At 52.0% G+C, this 17,397-nt stretch overlaps 1 protein-coding gene across 3 annotated transcripts; it reads left to right on the top strand.

The window, feature by feature from the left end:
- Positions 1-279: 279 nt before the first annotated feature.
- On the top strand, positions 280-13,744 carry ITIH3 (inter-alpha-trypsin inhibitor heavy chain 3; the record flags this gene model as incomplete). Of its 3 annotated transcripts, none has more annotated exons than XM_084247391.1 (20): positions 280-372; positions 997-1,017; positions 1,799-1,965; positions 2,048-2,152; positions 2,491-2,653; positions 3,212-3,325; positions 4,253-4,378; positions 4,634-4,750; positions 4,997-5,165; positions 5,754-5,879; positions 6,141-6,322; positions 7,406-7,591; positions 7,721-7,860; positions 8,524-8,678; positions 11,242-11,277; positions 11,415-11,528; positions 11,963-12,167; positions 12,833-13,005; positions 13,177-13,288; positions 13,615-13,744. In XM_084247391.1, the coding sequence occupies 20 exons, from the start codon at positions 280-282 to the stop codon at positions 13,742-13,744; spliced, it is 2,634 nt and encodes an 877-aa protein (XP_084103517.1). The 3 variants fall into 3 exon arrangements, with proteins under 3 accessions (XP_084103517.1, XP_084103516.1, XP_084103518.1); XM_084247390.1 differs by having other exon boundaries at positions 8,524-8,687; XM_084247392.1 differs by lacking the exons at positions 8,524-8,678; positions 11,242-11,277; positions 11,415-11,528 and having other exon boundaries at positions 7,721-7,750; positions 12,082-12,167.
- Positions 13,745-17,397: the final 3,653 nt, after the last annotated feature.

Raw genomic sequence — 17,397 nt, 5'->3', positions numbered from 1 at the left:
CAATGATGCTGAAAAGTCCTAGGCCCATTTGCCAACACACAACTTCCGCTTCCCTGGAGCTGCAAGTCACCCAGATTTCAGGACTGAATTCCCGACACTGTTGACAATACCCATCAGGACCCCTAGGTAGGGGCAGGTCCAGAGCTGTTACTCCACCCACACCCTGGATTCCCGGAGGATCCTCCCTCCTCCCGCCCCCGGCTGTAGGTCACTGATCCCACTCGAAAAACAGCAGGCTCGGTCATATAAGGAGTGCAGTCTTGGCTTGCGTGCTCAGCAATGGCATCTGCCAGGTGGCCTCACCTCCTTCTGGCCCTGCTCTCCTGCTTGGTGGTCTCTGGCATCCCAAGAAGCCCTTCCTGGCCATTAGTGGTGAGTTTGCTCCCTCTTCACCATCTGGCCTCTCCAGTGGACAGAGGCCCCAGGCTGGGCAGTCCTCCACGTGGGGAGAGGAGGCAGAAGGCCAGGCAGCGAGCTTCAGGAGACAGAGCTGGATGTTAGGGGGAACCGGGCTCCAGATCAGCTGTCTAACTCTGGGCAAAGTTCTTCAGTCTCCCTACACCTCTATTTCCCCACCTGGTAAGCGGGCAAGGCACCATGTGCTTGTCTCACTGAAGGTATGAAGCCATCTCTGATATAAAGGCAGGGCTGACCTGAGCAAAATGGGGTGCCATGGGGGGCACTCTGGGAGGAGTTCCTAGTGCCTGGGGCCTAGGGACAAACCGTGAGAAGGGCTATGTGGGGCAGCGGGGAGTGCTGGGTTTGGCTCGCCTGCCCTTCTGCCCTGGATACCTCCCTCTCTGGACCTCAGTTTCCCCATCTGTTCAGAGCCCTTCCTACTCTGACATGTGGCTCTATGTCCAGAGGCCCCTCAATATCTATGTCAGAGTGTGTGTTGGGCTGTTACCACTGCACTGGAACCTCGGTACCGAGCCTGCTCCCAGATCACAGTGGCCTTGGCCTCGGTCTAATCTCTGTTTGTTTTTACTTTTGCAGAAACGGAGCCTCCCAGAAGGGGTAAGAACTTTCATCAGGGCAGGATGGAGCTGGTTGCTCAACATCTGAAGGGGTGGGCCTTAGTGACAGTTCCCTCTCAGCTGGCAAACAGCTCATGGCTACCTGGCCTGGCAGACCCATACAACTTCTAAGTGGTCCATCACACCCTCACAAAACACCTTTCTATCTATGTTTATCCCAGATGTCTTCCCAGAGTCTCCCTCAGCCCACCACCCACATTGGAAAGAGGGGGTGGGGGCATGCAGGTCCTCCCCACGCGCTGCTCTGGGCATGGGTTCTAAGTGCCTATTGGGAGAGTCAGGCGATGACCGAAGGATACAGGAGGCAGGCAGGGGGTGTGCCCGTGCGGTTCTTTTAAAGAGGAGGCATGAAATGTGAGCTGGAAGAGCTAAGGCAGGTGTTCCTGGTGCAAAGTATGGCTGGAGCGAGGAGTGAGCCGAGAAGGCAGGACCTGCCTGGAGGAACTCAGCCATGGAAGACTGTCCTGAAGGTGATGGGAACAGGGGAGAGCTTTAAGCAGGAGAAGGACAGGATCAGATTTGGGTTTTCACAAGAACTTACTGGCTACAGTTTCACACAGACAGATGAAAGAACTGAGAATGAAGAGCATTGGTGTCCATTGAACCTGGGATCAAGGATGCCACCCAGCGTCTGACATGTGTGACTAGGAGAATGGAGGAGTCACTGACCAGACAGGGACTTTGGAAGCTGCAGAGGGGAGCTTGTGAGGGGCTGGAGTTCCGTGCTCACGCCTGCTGGTCACTACTCACCTCTGCCACAGGTGGTTAATGGCATCGAGATCTATAGTACCAAGATCAGCAGCAAAGTCACCTCCCGCTTTGCTCACAATGTGGTCACCACACGGGCTGTCAACCGAGCAGACACCGCCAAGGAGGTCTCCTTTGACGTGGAGCTGCCCAAGACCGCCTTCATCACCAACTTCACCTTGTAGGTGTCACCATGGCAGTCGGCTCTGGGATCACGAGGGGAGTCTGGCCCAGCATGAGCCCCTGACTCCCTTTTCCTGCAGGACCATCGATGGTGTTACCTACCCTGGGAACATCAAAGAGAAAGAAGTCGCCAAGAAGCAGTATGAAAAGGCCGTGTCTCAGGGCAAGACAGCTGGCTTGGTAAAGTAAGTGCAGGACCCGCCTCCCCCCAAGACCTTGGGGAGAATATTTGGGCTATAAGGGCACAGCTATTATTATTATTATTATTATTATTATTATTATTATTATACAGTTACTACTATTATATTGTTATAATACATTTTAATACATTACACTACTATTACACCATATTACTATAGCAAAATATGTCCATCATTTTCACACTATCCCATTTTGAAATCAAGGCAACTGAGGATCAAAGTGATTAGAGGTCTTCCTCAAGGGGCTAAGACTTGAAACCAAGGCCCAAGCAGGACTGACTTGTGCAGGATTCAGGCAGTTGTTGTCTTGCACCCCTATTCAGGGCCTCTGGGAGAAAGCTGGAGAAATTCACCGTCTCGGTCAATGTGGCTGCAGGCAGCAAAGTCACCTTTGAGCTAACCTACGAGGAGCTGCTGAAGAGACACAAGGGCAAGTACGAGATGTACCTCAAGATCAAGCCCAAGCAACTGGTCAGGCACTTTGAGGTAATAGACAGCTCCTGCCACTCCTGTCGAAACCGCAGGCAGGGTGGGGGTGCTGGGGAGGGCTCCAAGGAAGAACCCAGAAGAGGAGCCCAGTTCCCACCATTTTGCTGAGGAGCCTTGGGGTGGCGTGTTGGGGGGGAAATAGAGTGTCTCTGGCTAGTGCAATGGGGGGCTAAGGGGAGGAGTTTGGGCTAGACCTGGCAGATCTAGGTTGGTTGTTGGGCCCTTGGAGGCAGTATCAATGTCTCTCTCATGCTTGCAATTGGTTATGTGGGCAATTTTACCTACCTCAGAGCTGAAAGCCCATGCAGACGCTTTAGTGGTGGAATGTGGGGCACCATCTGGAAGGTGGTAGAAGAGCTTTGGGGGTCAGAGTACCTTTTTCTAAGTCCTTGTGGTCATTTTCTTGATGGGACACACCAGGCTTGGCCATCACAAAGTTGTCTTAGAGACCGCCCCTGCACTGTGACTGGCCCATCTCCTGCCCCTCGGCCTTGTCCTGGAGGCCGGCCTCTGTACTGTCACTGAGTGACCCCTCCTCACCTTTGACCATTTCAGATCCATGCAGACATCTTCGAGCCCCAGGGCATCAGCATGCTGGACGCTAAGGCTTCATTCATCACCAATGACCTCCTGGCCAGTGCTCTCACCAAGTCCTTCTCAGGGAAAAAGGTGGTATAGACACTTCTTAGGCCTGGGGGGCAGGGGCAGGGTAACTGCCCTAGCAGGCACCAACCCTAGTGGGACATGTTGAACCCTAGGCTGGGCTGATGCAATGAGTAGAGAAAGATGCATCATCTTTCTCCATGGCTACTTTGGTCAGGTGTGAGGATGCTAGAGGCAGGGGGCTGCTTGCTGATTACTTGCCAGAGAAATTGGGGTCTCAACTATGCTGGCAGGTAGGGGAACCATCTTGAAGCCTGGTTGCATCCTATTTGATAAGTGAGGATAAGGGCGCCACAGGGAGTCATTTTGATGTATACTTTGGGGGGTGAAAGATGAAAGAGAATTTCATTCTTGGTGCTGGTGTTTGGCTCTGGTCCTCAAAATCCCCAACTATACCAGGGACCTTGCTAGTTATGGGCAAGGCGTGAATAAACGTTTGCGTACACAACAAACCTCAGTCACGTAGGACTTCCAGGTGAAGACCCCAGGAGCACACGCCCAGAGGGCTGCTGGCTTCTGCTGGGCAGTGCCCTGTCCTAGGCCTCTGGCCCTCTTGCTCCTGATCTCTTCCCTCCCCCACCTCCCCCCTCTCCAACCCATGCAATTCCACCCAACATGGTCACAGTGCATAACTCCCTTCCTTAAGTGGCTTCTTGCTGCTGAGCGCCAAGATAGGCTGAGCTAAAGGATAGTATACAGAGAGAGAGAAAATGGCTGAGTCGACAAGGCCTCTGCCTCCAAGGAGCCCTAGTCTCTGAGGGGCAGAGAAGTGCTCCAAAAAGCAAGCACATGCCGGATGTAGTGCCTAGGTGCCCTCCTACAGGTGCTTCCTCAGAAGGGCTATGCTTCTGCTCCCCAGAGCATCCCTGGGCTGAGGCCTGCAGAGGGCAGACCCTGGCCAAACTGAGCCAGTCCCTCCATCTTTCTCCCCAGGGCCATGTATCCTTCAAGCCCAGCTTGGATCAACAGCGTTCATGCCCAAACTGTACAGACTCCCTCCTTGACGGAGATTTAACCATCTCCTATGATGTGAACAGAGAGTCTCCAGCTAACTTGCAGGTACCCACCAGCTGACTCCACGGCCTGCTCCATTTCCCATCGAAGTGGAGTAAGGGCTGTTGTGGGGAGGGGCTGCAGCTGAATCTAGTGCCCAAGGTCAAGTTTCCTGTACAGCAAGGGGATAGCAGGCAGTCCAGGGCTTTGGTGTGGCATCCCCAGTGGGTGGGAGAGCTCATCTTTCAATTGGGCTAGTAGATACAATGTGAGGTTGCTAAAGTGACATCAGCCTCCAGTCTCTCTCTCTCCCCTTTCCAGATCGTCAATGGCTATTTTGTGCATTTCTTTGCACCTAAAGACCTTCCAGTGGTGCCTAAGAATGTGGTCTTCGTGATTGATGTCAGTGGCTCCATGCTAGGTCGGAAATTAAGTCAGGTAGGTACTCCTCCTGTGCAAGTGGGGCAGGGAGGGAGGTAAGGTGTTTTTGTTTTTTGTTTTTAAAGTAGACAAAGCTGATATTTCTAGTAAGAAGGAGGAAGGGACAGGATAAAAGAAGGCACAAAGCATCTGGCCCCCTTTTTTGCAGACAGCGTGGGCCCACTGCCAACCTGGGCCAGCGCGGCTCCGGGATGTTTGCTGCTTGATCTCCCAGCCCTGGGCTGCCTGTCTTTCTCTTCTCAGACAAAGGATGCCCTCCTCAGAATCCTAGAGGACATGAAGCCAGAAGACTACCTGAATTTCATACTGTTCAGTACTGATGTGACCACATGGAAAGACAAATTAATTCAAGCCACCCCTGAGAACATCCAGGAAGCCAAGGAGTTTGTGAAGAGTATTAGGGCTTTAATGTGTAAGAGTGGAGGGGAGAGCAGATGTGTCTAGTTGCAACTCTGCCTGAGGCGCCTCTTTCCCTCCTGCCTGGGGCAGAGGCTCTGTGGTCCCAACCCCTGCAGGCCCCAACACCTATGGCATTGGGGGTGGGGTTACCTAGGCTTGATCTTAAGATATCTTCTCTGTGGGAGTGGGAAACCCATTCTTTCTGTTTCTAACATATGATCTTGTCAAGATGAGACCACAGGGAACACTTATCCTTGGCTGTTTCTTATGGGAAAAAAATCACAGGTGACCTCTGTACTGCTCCCCACTGCTTTCCTCTTCCCATAGTAAGAAGAGTTACCCACTGTTTTCCCAATTGCTTTTATAATTACTTCACGCTGCCATCCTTCCGGCAGTTCTAAGAGGCCCATCCTTTTATCCCCGCTTGAAAAAGGCATTCATTCACCACTCCCTGATTCATTCAGTCACTATTTATCTTGCACCACCTGGTCTGGAGGACAGGGTTCTTGGGCACATGAGCAGGGCCTGCAGTTCCGACCTCCTTCATGCTGGCACCTGGAGGACTGCCTCCCATGGTGCTGTCTGTCTGTCTGTGAACTAGTAACCAACATCCATGACGGGATGATGACAGGCATCAACATGCTGAAGAAGGCCCAGGAGGAGAATCTGGTCCCACGGAGGAGCACCTCCATCCTCATCATGCTGACTGACGGGGACGCAAATGTTGGTGAGGCAGACGGGTGTGGCAGAGTGCCTGGCTGTGGTCCCTGGCTCTGTAGTAGCTCTATCCAGGGTCCCCCACAGTCTGTGAGCCCCTCAAGAGCAGGGGCCTGCCTCCCCCAGCTAGGGCTCTCCATCCTCTGTCCCTATGGGTTCATGGCAATGATGCCACCAACTCCACATGTGCAATAGTCAGGCATCTCCAGACAGATCTAGTTCTGACATTGCCAGGGTTGTGGCTGGAGCACGGGCACCCCCTTCTCTGCAGGTGTAAGTAACCCAGAAGCAATCCAAGAGAAAGTGCGGAAGGCCATTGGGGGCAAGTTCCCCTTATATAACCTGGGTTTTGGCTACAGCATGAATTATAATTTTCTGGAGAATATGGCCCTGGAAAACAATGGATTTGCCCGGCGCATTTATGAGGATTCTGATGCCGATTTGCAGTTGCAGGTACACCTTGTCGTGCGCGCCCCCAGAACGAGTGGCTCGTTACTCCCTCAGGTGCGGTTGCACCCTGAGATGAGTTCAGTTATTAGAAAGAGCTTTTGTGTGACTTAAAATAGACGTCTGGCTATTTCTTATCCACCTGCAATGGTTCTGATTTTGTCTTTGGGTTACCCATGAACAGACCTGCTTCCTCTGTAGGACTGCCAGACCAAACATAGTATGGCCTGTGTTGGAAAAAAAGAATTTTTGACACATTAAATGATATTTTAATGTAAACTTGCAGCAAATAGTGCATAGGACATTGTATTGGTTTGCTAGAGCTGCTGTAACAAAATACCATAAACGGGGGGGCTTAAATGACATAAAGCCATAGCTTCACAGTTCTGGAGACCAGAGGGCTAGAATCAAGGTGCCCTTCTCTTCACATGGTCTTCGCTGTGCGTATGTCTGTTTCTATGTCCAAATTTCCCCTTTTGTAAGGACACCAGACACTGGATTAGGGCCCAACCAGATGATCTTATCTTTACTTGCTATCTTTGTGAGGATCCTCTCCCCAAATCAGGCCATGTCCTGAGGGCCCAGGGATAAGGACTTTAACATAGTGTTTTAAGGCAGAGTCAACCCATAGCAGACATATTTATGCCAATGATTTTCGGTTTATCTGACACTCATACTTAATTACGTGGTGCTGTATTTGCTCTCTCTGGCAACCCCATTTCTCCCAGGGCAGGGACCTCATCTCCTGTCTGCAGTGGCCCCCAGGCCTTTATCCCTATCTGTCTCTGGGTGGCTGTGCTCCCACTCCACATCAACTTTCCTTTACATCTTACTTTCATTCCAACCGATGTTTCTTGAATACTTTCTATGTACTGACAACTCTGTTCTTCCTTTTCTGTTCTTCCCAGTCTCTACCCGGGGGATAGGGATGATGCCCACAAACTGCAGGGCAGAGTCAGGACACATGGACATGGAGATCAGAAGCCAGAACTAGATCAGCCTGGGGGACTCAAGGACTCGCTAAGGTGTCAGTAGGATACTGACCACCCTGGAGGCCTGAGATGACCAGGTCCCCTCTTTGGACTCCAGGGTTTCTATGAGGAGATAGCCAACCCATTGCTGACGGACGTGGAGATGGAGTACCCTACCAACGCCATTATGGACCTCACCAAGAACACTTACCAGCACTTCTATGATGGCTCCGAGATTGTGGTGGCTGGGCAACTGGTGGACAAGGACCTGAGCCATTTCAAGGCAGATGTGAAGGGTCATGGGGTAAGAAGGGATGGGGAATCAGCACTGATAGGGCTCCAGCCTCCTGGCAGTGGTGGATCCTCAATAGAGCCCACCTGGTTCTCGGCCTCTAGCTCTCAATTTTCTCACTTCCTCCCATCCCTACTGCAGGCTGTCAATGATCTGACCTTCACAGAAGAGGTGGACATGAAGGAGATGGAGAAGGCCCTGAAGGAACAGGACTACATTTTTGGGGACTACATTGAGCGGCTCTGGGCCTACCTCACCATTGAGCAGCTGCTAGATAAACGGTGACCCTGGCCTACACTTCATATAGCCCAATCCCACACCCAGACCCCTGTAGGTGCCCAGCACATTCCTGTGTCCCTGTACTCATTATGCTCTGGGAAGTCCAAGAGTTGGAAAACTTAGCCATATGCCCAGGTGCACATCCAGCTGCCCTGCCCTCTTCTTGGCCTAGATCCACAGGATGCTTTTCCAGGGGCAGAGTCCAGTTTGGCATCTGGGGTTTAAGAGGAAGCCTGGGGGCACCTTAAGCATCCTGTTCCCTGCACCCAGCATGGGCCAAAAGAGATGGTGAGGCTGCACACAGAGGGCGGAACTTGGGCCCATTTGAGGGCCACATCTGCTTTCTTTTACATGGGACTAGACTGTAAGGCCTCTGACACAGGGTCTGGCAAGTGCTAAGAGTTCAGCTTGCAGACACTATTATGAGGGATTATGGCAGTGGCCATTTCAAGCCCCTCATATTTTATAGGTGGGAAAACTGAGAACCAGAGAGGAAACAGGGCTTGTCTATCTGTCCCAGGGATGGTGAACCAATCTTTTCTGAGGTCTAGTGGGCTCTACCCTAGGTGGAGGGCATCCCTGCACTGCCCCTGGGGAGTCAGATCAGGAGAAGGCAGGCAAGGAGCTGATCTTGGTTGATCTTCCCATTCCACACCTCCCCATAGCAAGAATGCCCATGGTGAGGAGAAGGAGAACCTCACAGCCCAGGCCCTGGACCTGTCCCTCAAGTACCACTTTGTGACTCCACTGACCTCCATGGTGGTGACTAAGCCTGAGGACAATGAGGACCAGACATCCATCGCTGACAAGCCTGGTGAAGGTGCGTGTTGTCCAGAGTTTGGACCTTCCTTTAGGAACTGAGCCTTGGGTGCTGGGAGTTGGCCAGGTTGGAAAGATCCAGAACTGCTGAAGAGGGCCAGGGCCACAGGGGATTGAAGGAAAAAAGGCCAAAAGCTGGTGAGGGGGGTTGTAAAGGAGTGAAGCTGTCAACATGGACAGTGAGGGTTGTGGGAAGAGGAGCTTCTGAGTCTCTAAAAGGATGTGAGTAAAGGGTCCTTGTAGGGTCCTTGTCAATGAAAGACTTAAGACACAGCATTGAAGGACTCAGACAAGGAGAAGCACTTCTAGCTGGAAGTTAGGCCTGGAGCAGTCACCTGGGGATTATGGGGAAAGAGACCTGAGAACTGGAGGCTGGGACCAGATCTGTTATATCAGCCCTGAGAAGGGAGTCCTGAGTGTCCCTGTAGCTGGGAAAGAAGGGTGGAAGGTGGGGGCTGGGGCCAGAGCCAGGGAGACAATGAGCTAGACCAGGCCACACTGTTGGCCTTCAGGAGCTCCTGGTTCCAGGGGGGATCCTATGGGGTCCTGCTGGCTGCTGGGAGACCCTCAGCTTAGGGCAGTTTGGCCAGGCAGCAACTCAGTTACTTCAGCCTGGATAACCAGGAGTCTGTGGCTTCTGATGCATTTCTCCTCTTTCTCTCTCAGGGTCTACGGATGCAGCAGGTGAGCTTTAGCCAGCAGCTAGGTGGGTATCCCAATAGGGAGACAAGACATTAGCCAAGGAGGTCTCTCCAAGCACAGGGAATGCCAACCCCAGGGAGGCACCCTCAGGACGCTTGGGCTCAGGTCTCAGTTCTGCTGCCAATTCACAAGTGACCTTGGGCCAGGCTCTGCCTCTCTCTGAGTCGCAAGGTCCTTGCCAGTTTATTGGGTGGGCTTCTCCTGCTCCAGGCAGGACAGTCAGTACAAACTACTCTGACCTCCAAAAATTTGCAATTTCCCATATCAAACACCAACAGTTAACCCCACAGCAATTCTCTGAGAGAGTCCTTGTATGGTTCCCGCTTTACAGTGAGGAAACTGAGGCAGAGAGAGATTAGATCTAGGCTTGAGGACTGTTGGTAGATGGCCAAGCCCGGATTTCATCCCAGGCAGGCTGAGTCCAGAGCCTGAGCTGGGATTCACAGCTTTCCTGTATCTCTCAGCATAAATTAGAGCCTCACCAAGCCTCTCCAGCCCCTGCCTGCCTGCCCCACCTCCATCAATACGGGCTGTTCAATTTACACAGCACGTTGGGCCGGTCACTACTTTCCTCTCCGAGCAGCTCTGCCCAGGGTGCTGTCACTGCTGTGTGCCGCACAGGCACAAGCGTTTGTGTGTGGGGAGGTTACCTGCCAAGGACAAGACAACTTTGAGCCTCACCATACCCCAACTAGGGGTGAGTTCAGGGCCTACTGTGAGCTTTCCTTGTGACAGAGAAGTTGACAATCCAAAAACTTGCCCGTTGGCCACATCAAAATGCTGTGCCTTGGGCCTCCCCAGTGGCACGGCGGTTGAATGCTGGGTTGCGATGCTGCCCGCGGCCTCTGCGGCACCGGTTCGATCCCCAGCTGCTCCCCGGCCACCGATGGAGGGTCCCACATGGTGCGCAGACCTCTCCTGCCGCCCGCTGCTCCCCTCAGCAGTGTACTTCGGTCCTTCTGCCTGCTCTGCTCCCTGCTCTGGCTCTGGTGAATTCTTTCACCCTCCTGCGCTTCTGACTGTACCCAGTGCTTGTATAAACAAAACAAACAAACAAACAAATAAATAAATAAATAAAACATGCCTCTCAGAAAAAAAAAAAAATGCTGTGCCGCTGGCACTGAAAGTATTCCAGCCCTAGGGCCTTCCCTGGTGGCGCAAGGGGTTAAGACGCAGCACTATGAAGCTATTCGCAGCCATTGCAGCATAGGGTGCACCCCTATGGCACAGCAGACCTCTCCTGACTCGCCCGCTGCTCCCCTCAGCAGTGTATTTCAGTAGATCCTCCTGTTCTGTTCCCCACTCGGTCTCTAGTGAATCCTCTCACCACCACCCCCCCACCACACCTCTGGCCTGTGCCCCAGCTCTTGTATGCATAAATAAATAAATCTTTTAAAAAATAAAGAAAAGTATTCCAGTCCTAGAAAGGAGTCCCCTAAGTATCCCCCTTTTCTAAAACTTAAGCTTAGGGGTCACATCACATCCTTACTCTCTGTCTACTGGCTGCTAGGGCCCAGTAGTACTACTGGCAACTAGGGCCCAGTAGCCCCAAGACAGGCAGAAGGCTTGGGTTGGTGGAGGGAGGACCTCTAGACCTCATTCACAATGGCCTTTTGTTTTCTCTCGTAGTGGTCTCCTCCAAGATCTACCCAGGTGAGTACATGTGGCAGCAATAGGCCCCACCCACTGCCCAGCCTAGCCCTGCGCCATTACCCTCTGGAGCCTTCCCTGAATTGGCTGTTTGGGAATGGGCAGATGTTAGAAGTTCTGGGGTTGAGAGGATCAGGGAGCAGGAAGGGTGGGGGACCTGGTGTCCCAGGGTTGCTTGTTCAGCTTGACCTTCTCTCCCTTTGCATCCACAGTCAGCTACCACAGACCTCAAACACCCTATTACTATGGTGAGTTCCTTGGCTCCTCCTAGGGTGAGGCTCAAAGTCCAGGGCTAGCACCTCATGCTTGTCCAGGAGGTAAGGGGAGTTTCCTGGAATAGTAAGAGGCCTCCAGAACTAGCCCCTTCTCTCTGATGTGCCCTCAGTGGATGGGGACCCCCACTTCATCATCCAAGTCCCAGAGAAAGATGATGCCCTCTGCTTCAACATCGATGAAGACCCAGGCACAGTGCTGCGCCTCATTCAGGACCCTGTCACAGGTGTGGGCTACAGGCTGGGGCTGGGGCAGGGGCTTTTTCTGAGAAGGTCTGGAGCCCCCCAAGGTGGGCACCTGGACCATGTCCTCACTCTGCCCATAATGCATGCATCTCTATATGTAGATCACAACCAGAGCCATCAACTTACTGAGTATTATCCCAGGGGCCAGGGGCACTGGGGAGATGTTTAGAGTTAAAGATGACCTGGGCCTGGGAGTAGGACCTAGCCTATGTCCAGGGAATGTTTTTCTCTCACCATTCCCTGGCCAGGAAAGGGGCAGATCCATGTGGGTCCTTAGCAACCAGTATGACCCAAGAGTGTCTAGGAGCAGACAGGGTTGGTCTCTCCTTGGGGCTTCCACTCTGCTATCTCCTAAAGCATATCCTTAAAGGCCAGCCTGGACTCAGAAGGTTTTGCTGCCCTGTCCCTCTGGCAGGCCTCACAGTTAACGGGCAGATCATTGGTGACAAGACAGGCAGTCCTCACTCTAATACCACAAAGACTTACTTTGGCAAACTGGGCATTGCCAATGCTCACATGGACTCCCGGATTGAGGTGACGCCAGAGAAGATCACCCTGTGGAATGGGGCTATACAGAGCACCTTCAGCTGGCTTGACACAGTCACGATCTCGCAGGATGGGTATGGACACACTACTGGGTCTCCAAAATACTCTATGGTGGGAGAATCAGAGGAGGACTTGAGGGATTGAATAACTCCCAGGACAGGGGATCCACAGGGGTCATAGGAGAATCTGGTATCCTCAGAGTCTAGCTCCCACCCCAGGAGGGGATGGCCATGGCGGCCTTTAAACAATGTCTGGGCTCCCATCAGGGCCAGAATCAGAAGCTGGACAGTTCATACAATTGACCTTGAGGGAAGTGCTGCGTGGAAGAGGTCATTAAGTGGATCTAAAAATCTGATACTGACATTCCCCCCATGTGCATCTTCTCTGGCTGAATTTGCTAGTTCTCAAACTCCTCAGATTCTTTCATGTCTCCCAGAGTCTGTGAGTCAAGGGCAGGAGTGCTACTCCCACCGAGGCTCACAGGGAGCCAGATACTGAACTGGAACTAGATTGCAGGCTGTTAGACAGCCCCTTTCCGGCTTGTTAAGGAACACCCTCAGGGGAGGGTATATACAATATCCAGGAGGCGTCTTTTCTCCAACCCCCTTGACTTGGTCTCCAAAGTCTTGTGTTGTCAGGGGTCACGCCGGGGGAAGGCCCACCAAGATAGATACCCTTGATTCATGCGCTCAGCGCCATGGACACTGGGCCCCAACTGCTGACCCCCTCTTTCCCCTAGGCTGTCCGTGACCATCAACAGGAAAAAGAACATGGTGATCTCCTTTGGAGATGGGGTTACCTTTGTGGTCGTCCTGCACCAGGTGTGGAAGAAACATCCTTTCCACCAGGACTACCTGGGCTTCTATGTGGTTAACAGTCGCCAGATGTCGGCACAGACACACGGGCTGCTGGGTATGGAATCTTCAAGCTTTGGGCTGCTCAGGCCCCATAGCTGATGGCAAATACTATGCTAGTCACCCCATTCCCAGCACACAATACCTCATTCAGCCTTTGCATCAACCCAGTGGCCATGTCACCTGTGGCCAGGCCAGGGGCTGACTGTGTGAATGTTTTTATTCCCAGGACAATTCTTCCACCCCATTGACTTTAAAGTGTCTGACATCCACTTGGGTTCTGACCCCACAAAGCCACAAGCCACAATGACAGTGAAGAACCAGCAGCTGAAGGTCACCAGGTGAGGGGCTCCTGACATCCCAAGTCTGCCCAGTAACAAGATAGGAAAGAGCTCTCTCTGGCCACACTCATAGACCTGGAAAGTGCTTATCTTCTGCGGGGTACCCTTATTTCTCTGTGGGAACCTGTCTCCCTTGAGATTCCTCCTAATCAGGAAAAGGGCAAAATTGGCCCCCTAGAAGAAATAGCCACGTGACTTCCTTCTTGACAAAAGAGTTCTGGACTCCTAGAATTGGTAGCTTCACACCTCTTTTCAACCTTAGGGCCATGAGCCTAGCAGCCATCTTGCCCACCCTATGTATTGTGGCATCTCTTTCCTTTCTCCAGGGGCTCCCAGAAAGACTACAGGAAGGATGTCAGCATTGGCACGAAGGTTGCATGCTGGTTTGTCCACAACAATGGGCAGGGGCTGATTGATGGTGTTCACAGTGACTACATTGTCCCCGACCTGTTCTGAGTAGGCGCAAGCCCTCCCCTGCTGAGACGGCTGGCCCAGCTTGCCTGGCATCTGGAACAGGGGAACAGAGTGGGGCCTAAGGGAGGGCCATGGCAATAAAACCTGAGGCGGAAGCCAGAAACCCCACTAGCCTTTGTGTCCTCTGTGAGCCCCTTCTCCAGGGGACAGGGAGGCAGTTGAACTGGCCCTGAGGCAGTTCAAAGGATGGCTGGCCGGTAGGAAGTTCCTGGGCCTCCCCCTGGTGTGGCAGAAAGACAGGGTTGGTTGGCGTGGCACTTTGCTGAGTTAAATGGATGGTGGTTTGGAAAGGGGAAAAATCAAGAATTAACTCTAGCACAAAGGGGCTCTGGGAAATCAGGAAGGTCTGAGCACAATTTGGGGTATAAGAGAATCATACAAAACATCAGGGGCCCTGACTCAAGAGCTTTTATCAAGCCCGAGGATCCTTCTATGGCTTGGAAGCAGAGAATGTCCCAGGGAAGATGTCATTTATTCCTCCAATCATCTAGTTTTCTACCTACTCGCTGTCCATTTGTCCATCTGCCTGCCCATCCACTGTCCATTCATCAATCATCCATCCATCCATTCAGCAGACAAACTCAACATTCTGGGCCAGGATCTGGGGCTCACAGGATAGTAAATGCAGTTCCTGTTTGTGTGGGTGTCCCAAGTTTGCCTACAGCTGGGCTGGGAATCCCTGGGATCCTCCAATCAACCTTCACGGTGATCACTTGCTTCACCCCCACACAGTAAGTCCTGAGTGGTCGGGGCTTCAGAGAGGGGAGCCTAGAGAAGAGGTCAGTCTGGACTATTCTCTCCTACCTGGATAACTATAACTGCCCTGTCAGGGGTCTTCCTGCCTCTAGAGGGAAATTTTTGCAAAGTAGAACTGATCACACCTTCCTGCCAAAATTCCTATAAATGACATCTCCCACCATTGCTCTTGAGACAAAGACAAATTAAATTGCCTTCCTATTGCCTCTCCAGCTTCATCAACCCCACATACCAGGTGCTTCCCCTTACTTTCTGGGTTCCAGGCACACAGGCTACTTCCAGTTCAGCAAACACAACCCCGAACCTTGTTTCTGCCGTTCTCTCTGCCTGATAGGCTAAGGGTTGTGGGCAGAGGACACCCCATTAAAGGAAGCAGTGGAGAGTTTCACTTTAGAGTAGGGGACGCAGTAAAGCTGCAAGAGGCTGTTGTCAGACTGGGAAGGACCATGAATGCCAGCTTTGGCAAAGGAGCACATCTCCTCCCTCCCACTCCAGGGCTCAGGCTCAGGGAGACTATGGTTTCTGCTCTGGCTGGGGTCCTGGAGACAGTAAGGGGGGGGAAGGGAAACGTTTATCACCAGAGGAGACTGCCAGGCAGCTGGGAAAGCTGGTGGGCTGCTCCAGGCAAAGGATCACCTGAGACGCAGCGCCAGGGCACACATGCATGGGGGAGATGGGCAGGAAGGCACACCTTAAAGGGGGCAGGTCTGCCACCCATTCAGTCCCTGGCCACTGAGGAGCCATGAAGCTTGAAATCAGTCATTTTGAGGTGGGTTTTCACATCTTTGAAATGGGAAGAAAGATCCTGTCAGATGTGAAAAGGCCCCATCATGATGGCTTCAGGTCCTCCTGTGGTGCCAGTCTTCATCCTCAGGGTCCAGGCTGCAGCCTGGCCCAGTGGGTTGGGAGAAAGGCAGGAGGAGACCCCAGTCGAAATTCTGTCCTTCCCCACAATACACAGGCAGGGAGGGCTTCCATGCAGACAAAACCTAGAGAGATTCTGTCCTCTCCTTAGTCCACGTCACCTTGGCTGTGCTTATCCCTGACTGCAGCTGCTGATGGTACCCTGGGCCCTGGCAGCCATGCTCTATGGTGCACTGTACACAGCCAGTGATGGCCTGGCCCTGACTCCCCACTTCTCCAAAATCTCCTTCACCCCCCCAGCACTGCTTTCCTTCACCTTCCCTGATCACTATGCAGTGTCATGGCTATTGGCCTGGTGTGCGTGCCCTCCTTTTCCACTGGGCTGACTTCTTTGTTCTTCACAACTCAACCTTAATAACACTACTTCCAGAAAGCCTTCCCTGATGTCCCCCAGATTGGGCAAGATGTCTCCCTCTGGTCTCCTGCAGCAGCAGGTCATTTTCTGCATGCGAGCTGTCACAACAGGCACTGAGTCTGTCATGGGGCCCAATGTACCCAGCACTCGGCCCAGGGCCTAGTTTAAGCAGTGCTAGAAAGCACTTGGTGAACAAAACAGACGTTCATGGACCTACTGTCTGTTGTTCACAAAGGACATCAGCCCTATAGGTGCTGACTGGGCCAGAATGTCACCCATGACCCCTCTACCTTTACACATGTTCCACATTGCAGCCCAGTCTACGCTGCAGTGTCTCAGAGGGACAAGTTTGGTCAACCCTCTCTCACCTGGTATGTCGAGGCCAGGGCCACAGCAAGTCTGATTGAGCCCCGAGGCTACTCCCTGTCACAGAGTTGTGGCCTAAGTTTCTCTGAGTGACCTTCATTCAGCCTGAAACCCTCCCCATTCTCCTTATCCCCCCCCCCCCCCCCCAGGCAGGCTTGACGGAGAGGCAGCAGTGCAGGAATGTTCCTGTGTGTCTGCTGCTGGAGACCCCTCTCACCAGCTCTCCTTTGACCCTTTGAGAAAGACCCAGTCAGCAAAACACTCTATATTGTTCAAGAGCTGGAATAAGAATGTTTACCCTGATGATTTGGGTTACTTCCTCTTAGCAAACAAATGAGATCACTTTCTGCTGTATCCTGGCTGCCAGGAAGCTCAGAGCAAAACTTTGAGCTGTGGCAGCTTCTCATACCCTGATGTCTCTGATTTAATTCTCCTCCTGCCTGGCTCTTTTCACTTCTTCTTATTCTTAGGGTTTTTGGTTTTATTTTCTGAATGCTTTTTATTTGTAAATTTGAGACTGGTGTCCTTATTTTAGAAGTAGTATTGGAACAGTTATAAATATTCTTAAAGTATGCTTTGTCTATGTAGTAATTAGGTGGAATCTTTGGAGTGTCTAACTATGAGCTCTGGACAGGAGAGGAGACCCTCAACTGCCTAGGGTTGGAAGCTCTTAGGAACAAACCCTTGCTTCTCCCTGGACTGGGGTCTCATCTTTGTCTTTCTTCCAGCGCTAGTTTCTTCATATTGCTGAGAGCAGACAGGCCTTTTCTGGAACATGGGTGTGAAAATCAAATTGTGGCATGCAAATTCTATTGCAAAGGGGCCTGAAAGTTTGCTAAGAGCCTACAAAGAACTTCCACCTAGTTTACTTTTTTTTTTTTTTTTTTAATCTTGATTCAAAGCTGGTTTTCACCAACTGAATGACCACAAAGCAAATTGAACCTCTGCTCCCAAGGAATATTCTGCTCTAGGCCCCTCTGGAGAGACATTTTAAATAATTAGTTTAATCTCTCTAAATCTTAATTTTCCTGCTTATAAAAGAAAGGGGCTGTGCTGAAAGCTTTCCTTGGGCCTTACTGACCACAGGTCTTTGTGAGGTTATCAGAGAATTTGCTGTTACATGAGGTTAAGTGTCCAGGGAGCGATTCTGAGGCCCTAGGATTTGGCCAGATGGAACCAGAGACGCTTACTTCCTGGGCTCACATCACCTTTTTTTATTTGTAATGAGTGGAAA

This window comes from Talpa europaea (genome assembly GCF_964194135.1).
Source record: "Talpa europaea genome assembly, chromosome: 11".
NCBI classification, from domain to species: Eukaryota; Metazoa; Chordata; class Mammalia; order Eulipotyphla; family Talpidae; genus Talpa; species Talpa europaea.
Note: the sequence above shows the minus strand (reverse complement) of the source record. Positions and strands in the feature narration are given on the sequence as shown.